The sequence below is a fragment of the Malania oleifera genome, chromosome 10 (assembly GCF_029873635.1).
Source record: "Malania oleifera isolate guangnan ecotype guangnan chromosome 10, ASM2987363v1, whole genome shotgun sequence".
Taxonomy (NCBI): Eukaryota; Viridiplantae; Streptophyta; class Magnoliopsida; order Santalales; family Ximeniaceae; genus Malania; species Malania oleifera.
In genome coordinates this window covers 19,088,173-19,098,668 of record NC_080426.1, presented here as the reverse complement: position 1 = coordinate 19,098,668, position 10,496 = coordinate 19,088,173, and the positions used below count along the sequence as shown (strand labels likewise).

The 10,496-nt window shown below is 37.3% G+C and overlaps 1 protein-coding gene across 3 annotated transcripts in view; it reads left to right on the top strand.

The window, feature by feature from the left end:
* The first annotated feature begins 388 nt into the window (after window positions 1-388).
* The window catches only part of LOC131165598 (phosphatidylinositol-3-phosphatase myotubularin-1), a 104,561-nt gene continuing 94,453 nt past the window's right edge, over window positions 389-10,496 (top strand). For all 3 annotated transcript variants that reach the window (XM_058123532.1, XM_058123531.1, XM_058123533.1), the window contains exons 1-3: window positions 389-588; window positions 704-772; window positions 9,041-9,115. In XM_058123532.1, the coding sequence (XP_057979515.1) occupies window positions 484-588; window positions 704-772; window positions 9,041-9,115 (249 nt within the window). In that variant the 5' untranslated portion in view covers window positions 389-483. The remainder of the gene's footprint in view (window positions 589-703; window positions 773-9,040; window positions 9,116-10,496) is intronic.

Genomic DNA, 10,496 nt, shown 5'->3' with positions numbered 1-10,496 from the left:
ATGAAATTCACACTAAAGATTATAATTTTTTCATTTTCAAAAATAAATGTGTAACATAATAAATGATCATTTCATATTAAGAGATAGAATGACTGTTTATTCTAAACAACCAAAGTACATAGATTCAATAGATTCAAAATTAAAAGCATATTTCCATTCTTATAATTTAAAGGGTGTTTGAAATAGCATTCACTTTTGGAAGGTATGAATGGTTAGTTAATACAAATTTAAAACATTTGTATTTAAATAAAAAAAAAATTATTGTGATGGAGTGGTTGAGTCACGAGTGTTTGTTTGGATTGAATTCCAACACCTTTCTTTCAAAATAATAATAATAATAATAATTTTTTTTTTTTCCCAGCAATTAAAGTCAGTGGCGAGAATTTAAGCTGGGATTGTGTGGCGCTGGTCGAGCCGCTAACTCTTCTTTGAACGGCAGGCGAAATATTTCCCTTCGCACTCTCTCTCTTCGAGTCGCCGCGCATGGCCGCGCCAAAACCACATCCTGCTCGTTCGACTTCATTTCACGATTCCGAGAAGATGGAGACCGCCACCAGCTGGGACGCCCTTGAATGGACGAAGATCGAGGTCCTCCCCTCTTTTATCTAGGGTTTCCCTTGCTCCTACAAAACATAAGTGAATATAAATGTATTTGTGTATTTCATTCCGGTTTTGAATTGAATTGTCCGTTCTATATTCCCAGCCCGTTTCGAGGTCTGTTTCTCGACGAAATTTGAAATTCTTGCTTGAAGCTGAAGAGGTCATAGTCGAGGTTGGTGTCCCTCTGGCCTGGAAGCTCTTTGAATTGTTTGAAATTTCTGAATCATTCTTAACTCGATTCATTCTTGGTTATCTGTAATTTTTTTTCTTCGAGTACGCTTCCTGGACGTGCAAAATTTTCCGTTTGTAGTCACGAATCAGAATTAACTGTAATGCCCGGAAGCAAGTGAAATTGTATAATGACAATTTTAAGAGAGAGAATCAATTTGGTGATAGTGCCTTCGTCTGATTGGAAGTTGGAACAAACCTCCAAGAGCTGGCATTTGGGTATGCGTGTGCATTGGTTGTTTAATAGTCCTATCTGTACCGTACGGCTGCACTTAGTACTATATATCATTGAAAAAGAAAATATCAGTAAAAAAAAAAAAGGAGGACGGAAAAAACAAAGAAAAAAAAAGAAAAAAAAGCTAACATAATTAAACAGAAAATCCCTCTTCAACCCCTGCAACCAGAAATCATGGAACACCCCATTTTATTTGATAGTTATTGGGCTGCTTCATCCTTTCCATTAATTTCCTACACAAGAATAGGCAAAATTCCATCTGAATGTTGTTGCTTCTTACCCAATCCATTTTCCTAAAAAATAAGAGTTCTCGAGAAACCCTCTGTTGGAAATGGTGGCACAGCGATAAGTCCCCAACTAGGCAACTAAATCAGATGACTTAGACACATACACATAAACTTCCTGAAATAACAAACTGTAGTCACTTGCAAGCTCACTGGCAACATCACTCTCAGCCTTCAATATTTTCTCTAATGCCTTTTCTCCTTACCCTTCTCTGCTGAGTCCCTGTTTTGACTCTTACCATCTACCTGCAACCCTGCGGCCCCACCCACTGAAAATAAACCTTACTAGTCCTAGCCTTATCACAACTGCTTCCCTCGTAACTATTAGAGCCCTACTGCTCCAAGCTTACCTGCAGATCATCGCGACAAATTAAGACTATGTTAGTTGTACTGTGTTACTTCCCCATTCTTTATCTGCATCCATGGCATGGGGCATGCATAATAAAATTATGATTTTCATGAACATCTAGATTACATTTTGTGGGAAAACCGTGTATAATTAGTTAGCTATTTTAGGATATTCTTTTAATAACAAATTGTATCCTTAGAATTATGCTTATATAGCTAAGTTTCCTATTCTGTAAGGGTGTCCCATAAATCATGGGATTTGATTTATTAATTTACTTTTTAGGAATGCTAGGATTGTTGTATATATTTACATGTAATGTTCAGATCAATACATAACTCTTTTCAATTTTTGACATGGTCAGAGCCAAATTAGGCTCCTTAGGGTTTCAATTTTTTATCAGCCTTCATTGCTGATATTTCCAGCCTTCATTGCTAGTTTCTTCCCGTCTTTGCAGACCTCTGTTCTACTCTATTTTTTGAGGTTTTGCACCTCTGTTTTGCCAAATAGGGCTTGTTTCGTCAAAGCCTTAAAAACTTCTGTTTGCCTTCATTGCCAAATTTTCTCTTCTGTGGGTTTCACTTTTGCCCAGTCGTTATCATAATTTTTGCTTTTGGCTGACATCATCATTGATTAGCCGATTGTTCAAGCCTTCAAGATGTCAGAAATCGTGGAGACTATTACTACAACCCAATTAGAAGAGGTAATCCGACCCCAACAAGCAGGAGAATTGTAGAATATTCATGCCTCCTACAGGTTAGATGGAAAGAACTACCTTAAGTGGTCTCAACTCATTCGCACAGTGTTGAAAGGCAAGGGAAAGATTAGCCATCTCACGGGTACAGGTCCTAAACCAGGGGATCCAAAGTTTGAAGCATGGGATGAAGAAGACTCTTTGATCATGGCGTGTTTGTGGAATTCCATGATTCCAAAAATAAGTGACACATGCATGTTTTTGCCTACTGCAAAGGACATCTGGGATGCGATTCAGCAAACCTATTCCAAAGCTAATGATGTGGCACAAGTGTACGAGGTCAAGGTAAAAACTATGGCTGCAAAACAAGGGAATAAAACAGTCACTGAATATGCAAATCAACTGAAATCCTTGTGGCAGGAATTGGATCACTACCGGCTGATAAAAACAAATTGCTCCGATGATGTAACGGTTCTAAAGGTCTTTATTGAACAAGATAGGGTGTATGATTTTCTGGTTGGACTTAATCCAGAATTTGATCTTGTGAGGATACAAATTCTTGGGAAGCCGGAGGTTCCAAGCTTTAACGAAGTAGTGGCTATAATCCGAAGTGAAGAAAGTAGAAGAGGGTTGATGCTTAAACCAAAAATTATTGATAGTTCGGCTATGGTGGCTAGTGGTAACAATAAATCAGCCACAAACATGGAGAGAGGATCAACACTTGAAGGAGAAAAAGGTGGCCAGCCGAAAACCCAAAATCGTGACGGATTATGGTGCACTTACTGCAAGAAGTCTTGTCACACCTGTGAAAAATGCTGGAAACTTCATGGAAAGCCTTCAAGCCAAGAATGGGGCCAAAGAGGAGGACAACCACGGAACAATGCACAAGTCCACATTGCTGCAGGACCACAAGGTGAATCGACTTCGCAGGAACTGAGTAGTTTCAACCAAGAAGAGATTGAGAGGCTGAGATCACTTATCAACAGTCTTGGAAAACCTAAAGGATCTCCAGGTACTTGTTCTTTGGCATATTTAGGTGAGCTTTCATCTTCTATTGGATTAAATGTCTCAGATAAAATCTTTACCAACTCTTGGGTCATGGACTCAGGAGCAACCGATCATATGACCCATTTATCCAATATTTTTTCAACTATACTCCATGCCCAAGCAGTAGGAAAATAGCCACAGCAGATGGATCCTTGACCACTGTAGCTGGTTTTGGGGATGTGAAAATAAGACCATCAGTAACTTTGAAAAATGTCCTTCATGTTCCTAAATTGTCCACAAATCTGGTCTCTATACATAAACTCACTCAAGATTTATGTTGTAATGTGATTTTTGATAGTAGTAATTGTATATTTTAGGACAAGGATTCGGGGAAGATGATTGGATGTGCTAGGGAAAGGAATAACCTCTACTATGTTGAAACACCAAGTCAGTTGCACATGACCAAGGACAGATTATCTTCTTCCTTTATGTCAGAGTTTGTCTTATCCAATAAAGAAAAAATTTTACTTCATCATTGCCGACTTGGACATCCATCGTTTAGGGTTATTAAAGTAATGTTTCCTTCCTTGTTTAAGGATTTAGATGTTGAAAACTTTCAGTGTGAGGTATGTGAACTTGCTAAACACAAGTGTGTACCTTTTCCAATTAGTTACAAAAGAAGCTCAATTCCTTTCTATCTTATTCACAGTGATATTTGCGGTCCATCTACTGTTTCTAATGTTTCTGGGGTAAGATGGTTTGTTTCTTTCATTGATGATTGCATTCGTGTTCTCTGGATTTTCTTGCTTAAACATAAGCCTGATGTTAGTATTGTGTTCCCAAATTTCTATTCCATGATCAAAAACCAATTTGGGGTCAATATCAAAACGTTTAGGTCAGATAATGCTAGAGACTATTTCAATCAAATTCTTACCCCATATTTTCGGACAGAAGGAATAGTACATGAGTCATCTTGTGTCAATACCCCACAACAAAACGGGGTAGCAAAAAGGAAAAATGGCCATCTACTTGAAAAAACCAGAGCTTTGTTGTTTCAAAAAAATATGTCTTAGGTTTTTTGGGGGGAAGCAGTTCTGATAGCCACTCATCTAATAAATCTTTTGCCTTCAAGAGTCTTGGGTTTCAAGTGTCCTATGGACATACTTTCCACATTCTACCCAGACCTAACCACTACAAACAACCTTGTTCCTAGGATTTTTGGGTGTTTGTCATTTGTCCATGTTCATAGTCACAACAGGGGGAAATTAGATCCGAGGGTTCTAAAATGTGTCTTTGTGGGCTATTCTTCGACTCAAAAAGAATATAAGTGTTACCACCCTCCGTCAAAGAAATTCTATGTCTCGGTGGATGTCACGTTCAATTAACAAGAGTCTTATTTCACCAATCCTCATCTTCAGGGGGATAATTCTACATGGGAAGATAAGGAAAGATTTTTTGCTTGATTTGCCATCAATTCCTATGTCTAAAACTTCGAACCCTATACTTGTACCTCCTTGTTCATCTTGTTCCAACCATGTACCTGAGAGTTCTTCTGAACTTGTGCCTGAAACACCAAATGAACCCAAAGAAAAGACTAATTCTGCTCCTAGAAATACCATATTTGGCAAGGTGTTCACAAGAAGGAAGATGGTTGTTCTTGAACCAATGTAGGTCCAACAGTCCAACTTAGATCATTTGAATGAAGTAACAATTGTTAACCATCCATTGCAAGATGAAACTGAATCTCATGTTGATAATGATGACCAGGACCTTCCAATTGCCATTAGGAAAGGAACTCGAAAATGCACAAAGCAACCATTGTACCCTCTTGCACATTTTTTATTGTTTAAGAATTTTTCACTATCCCATAGAGCCTTTCTTGTAAGCCTAAATACCTTCACCATTCCTACCACATTATCCGAGGCTTTGTCCAATGGAAAATGGAGACAAGCTATGAATGTGCAGATGGAGGCGTTGGAAAAGAACAAGACTTGGGAGTTGGTGAAGTTACCGGCAGGAAAGAAACCGGTGGGCTGTAAGTGGGTATATACGGTGAAGTATAATACTCAAACCTATGGGATTGATTATTTAGAGACCTTTGCTCCTGTTGCAAAGATGAACACGGTTAGAGTATTATTATCACTAGCAACTAATTGTGGTTGGGAGTTGCAACAATTTGATGTCAAGAATGCTTTTTTACATGGGGAACTAGAGGAAGAGATTTATATGCAGGTTCCACCGGGATATGGGAAGAATTTGGCTGCTCACACTGTGTGTAAATTGAAAAAGGCACTATATGGCCATAAGCAATCACCACGAGCATGGTTTGGGAGATTTGCAAGAGTTATGTTGGCTATGGGATACAAACAAAGTCAAGGGGATCACACATTGTTCATTAAACATTCTCCTTCAGGGGGAGTTATAGTCCTTCTAGTGTATGTTGATGACATAATAGTGACAGGAGATGATGCTGAGGAGAAATAGGTCTTGAGTCAATATTTGGCTAAAGAGTTTGAGATTAAAGCGTTAGAGAGATTGAAGTATTTTCTCGGGATTGAGGTTGCTCACTCTAGGCAGTGAATTTTTATCTCTCAACAAAAGTATGTCACAGATCTTCTCAAGGAAACTGGCAAGACAGCATGCAAACCAGCAAGTACTCCCATGGATTCTAATCTTAAACTTGGAAAAGCTGAGGAGGATGTCGCAGTAGACAGAGAAATGTATCAACGCCTGGTAGGAAGACTTATTTATTTGTCTCACACACGACCAGATATAGCGTATGCAGTGAGTGTGATTAGTCAGTTTATGCATAGCCCGAAGGAAGTTCATTTACAAGTTGCCCATAGAGTACTACAATATCTCGAGGGAACACCAGGGAAATGTGTCATGTTTAGAAGAAATGGAGGATTGGTACTTGAGGCATACACTGATGCTGATTATGCTGGATCAATTGTTGATAGAAAATCAACCTTAGGATATTGCACCTTTTTCGGTGGGAATCTTGTGACATGGAGAAGTAAAAAACAAAGTGTGGTAGCTCGGTCGAGTGCAGAGGCTGAATTCCGGGCAATGGCTCAAGGTGTGTGTGAACTACTTTGGCTAAAGATCATCCTTGAAGATTTGAAGATTAAGTGGGATGACCCTATGAGACTTTATTGTGACAACAAATCTGCAATCAGCATAGCTCATAACCCAGTACAACATGACCAAACGAAGCACATTGAAGTTGACAGACACTTTATCAAAGAAAAGTTGGAGAGTGGATTGATTTGTACACCTTACGTGTCTACACATGGTCAACATGCTGATGTTCTTACCAAAGGGTTGAGTAGCTCTGTTTTCCAAACTATTGTTTCCAAGCTGGGAATGGAGAATACCTATTCACCAGCTTGAGGGGGAGTGTGGGAAAACCGTGTATAATTAGTTAGCTATTTTAGGATATTCTTTTAATAACAGATTGTATCCTTAGAATTAGGCCAATACAGCTAAGTTTCCTATTCTGTTAGGGTGTCCCATAAATCATGGGATTTCCTATTCTGTTAGTCTCCCATAAATCATGGGATTTGATTTATTAATTTACTTTTTAGGAATGCTAGGATTGTTGTATATATTTACATGTAATGTTCAGATCAATACTTAACTCTTTTCAATTTTTGACATATTTCATAAGAATATATTTGGTTTATGGTCGATCTTATTTTAGTGCACTACATTGTAGTATGGTTAAATTCAGCAGTGCAGTAATTGTTTCCAAGTATACAATTCACTATATACTGAGACTCTGTAGCAATGTTGTTAAAATGGTGGCTGAAACATTGTGGTTGAGACACTGTTATTGAGTTTATTGATCTTCCAGGCTTATGTTTCTTCACAGCATTGGTAGGGCAAAACCAATATCTCGTCAGTATTCACAGCAGTACATTTGTTTTTTTTTTTTTTTTTAACAGTATCCAGTTTGATAAGTATATTAATTTAGTTAGTTATATAATTTTGGTAAAACCTTAATGGATTTATATGATCATAAGTGTCTGAATGTTTCATCTCATTAGCTTTTCATTTTTTTGACAGAATGCAGCTTAACAGGACTTAAAACCAAAATTTTATTGAATGCCTTCTTGTCCACATCATTTTCTTCCATTTTGTACTTCTCTCATTTTGCATAAGCCCATATTGTGTCATTTTAATTGATTTTGATGATCATGAGAACATCAGTTTATTATTTATTTAATTTTTGTCTATACATAATGTGGCCGTTGGAAATGTGTAAGCTGTACCTGTACTGATTTTAAAAAAAGTTTAAGCTTTGGGGGTTCTGTAAAAGTGATTTACAGTGTGCCCTGGGTTTGAGAGTCATTGATTTCTCTTTGTGTGCCTGCAACGTTTTTGTTGTGAAGTCCTTGCAGTTGTCATTGCCACAGGGAATTTGTAGAAGTTGCAGATAGAGAGAGACAGTTGTTGGTGAGGAAGATCAAAAGAGGAGACGTAAACAACGAAAACCAAAACTTTCCCCTTTTCTATTTTTATTCATTATTTTCAAAACAACTGATTTTGTGACCATGTGAAAACAAAAGGGAGTGTAGTGGAAACAAAAAATAAAAGGAGGGGAAGAGTACTGATGGTTGATATATTTTTGAACATTGCATGGAGAGTCAAATATCGTCATTGGGTTTGATTTTGAGTCAAATGACTTGAACTACATTTGAAAAATGTGTACTAAATTTTGATTTATTGATTAAAGGGCAGCTTGGTGCACAAAACTCCCGCTTATGTGGGCTCTATGGAAGGGGCCACGATGGGTTTATAGTATGCAACTTTACCTTACATTTTTGCAAAAGACTGATTCCACGCCTTCAACCTGTGACTTCCAAGTCACATGGCGACAACTTTGCCGTTGCGCCTAGGCTCCCCTTCGTTTTGATTTATTGATTGATTTATTTAAGAAACCAGCCATTTTGTAGTCAATGTTACCCCTAAAAGAATCACACATTAATTTAATGAAAGAAAAAAAATCTTTCTAACAAGTCAATTGAGTATAATAATGATTTAGGCTTTGCTGTTATTTGTGTAATTAAAAAAAAAAACTCTGAAGAACCCCTGTTTGTTCATTGTTAGTTTAACAATTTTTCCTATGCAATTGCAATCTGAACTACAGCTCCACCTAAGCAGCTTGATTAACATTTCAAAGTGTACAATGATCTGAAATGGCATACCAAACTCCTGTTTGTCCAGTCTTAGTTTAATAAATTTTCCTATGAAATTGCAATCTCAACTACAGCGCCATCTAAGCAACTTGATTAAACATTTTGAAGTGTACAATGATCTGAAATGGCAAACCAAGCTGACTTCCTTCTACCATGTACCAGACTAATGGCTGTGCCCTATTGTCATCATGTGCCATTGCCCCGAGCGTACCCTGTTCCATGTAACTATGTTTTAATAGCAGGTAGTAAAAATTTATGTGCTACTTTGTGTTGACGAGAAAATCCTAATGATTTGTCCTTCAATGACATTGATGATATCTTGCTTCTCACCTTTGCATCAACTGTTGCAATTTCTGGTTGAAAAGAGCTAAATTGTTAGTGATAAGTTAGTAAATAATTTTCTTCTTATATGTTCATTCATTGGTTATTGAAGGATCTATTAAGTGTTTTTGGGTCTGCTTCCAGGGACATGGTGTCGTTCTTGTTAACACTGATGAGGCTGGTACTTTGTTTGTAACCAATTTTCGTTTGCTTTTCTTGGTAAGTGGCACATATTGTATTTACTTCATTTTAAACTTGTATTTGTAACTCATGGTCCTAATGTTGAGTATTTTCCTTTGGATTCTTTTGTTTTGGAAAACTATTATCCTTAAAAGTTGGGGCTTTTTACTTGGTCTGCAGTTCTCAATAAAAGTGGTACTTATTGTTAGATTACAACTTTCCGTAAAAGGTTAAGCTTTTAGGTTGTGGTCCATTAATGTATATCAACCCTTCACACACCCTGCATGTGCAGCTTAATTGCAGGTGGAGAGATTTACAAACAATGAATAACATCCTTTATTGAGACCACGTAATTTTTTAGCAAACTTATATAAAAGTGGGCAATAACGCTAGAGCCCAGGACCTCCTGGCAATCGTTGCTTTAATACCATGTCAAATTACCACTTCAACTAAAACCTTAGGCTTTTAGGTTGTGGGCCCACATCGTATGTATATGATGAATAGTAGAGAAGAAGTCTTAGTAAAGCCTTATCCATATGTCCATGTTCTTTACTACCATAGTTTTGATGTAATGGCCATATGTTTTTGGACCATCCCTTTTCTTACTGTTTGTAAATAATTTGTTTGATATGGGTGGAAAAAAATTGATTTTCTCCCCTTCTTTGAATGGTTTTCTTCTTCATGAATTAGAAGGCTTTAGCAGTGGTAAGGAGGTGAAGATGCTTTGGAAGTGTGTTTTTTCTGTGTTTTTTGTTGTGTTTTTGGTTGGAACCAGGGGTACAAAACTAGGACTGTAACCTGCTGAAGTCAGCAGGTTGGTCATACTGGACAAAGTGGTGGTCAAGATGGTGATATTTAAAACATGATGCTGGTTATAATTAACTATTAGTCAATTGGAGCTGAAAGTATAGCTGCCCCCCACCTAGGAAAATTTTGCACGACATTTCCTATTATTTCTAAATAATTGTTGAAAATTAGTATTATTATTATTATTATTATCAGAAGTCGTTCAAATTTAAATGGTAGAGAGAAATTTGTAATTCAATCAAAAATTTATCTAAGGAAAAACAAACTGATGGTTTGATTAAACTGTATGCGCATATATATTTCCACTTGTATGGGAAGTATTTATTTATTTATTTTGATGGCATCTTGTATGGAAAGTATGTTGTGTGTAATATATAATTTGTTCAATTAAATTTACAAGCTCTTGAGCTGGTGTAGTGGGAACACCCTTCTTCATTTTTAAAAGGGCGCTGGGTTTCCCCTTACACACTAGTAGTGATGTATTTTTTGTTAAAAGCAACTAAGTCAACCTAGGTGGTCCACTGGGTCCACCTGAGCTGCCCAAGTTTTACTCCCAGTTTGCTTCAAAAACAGTTTGTTACCATACCCGCAGGCCAGATCTGTAAGCCATTCT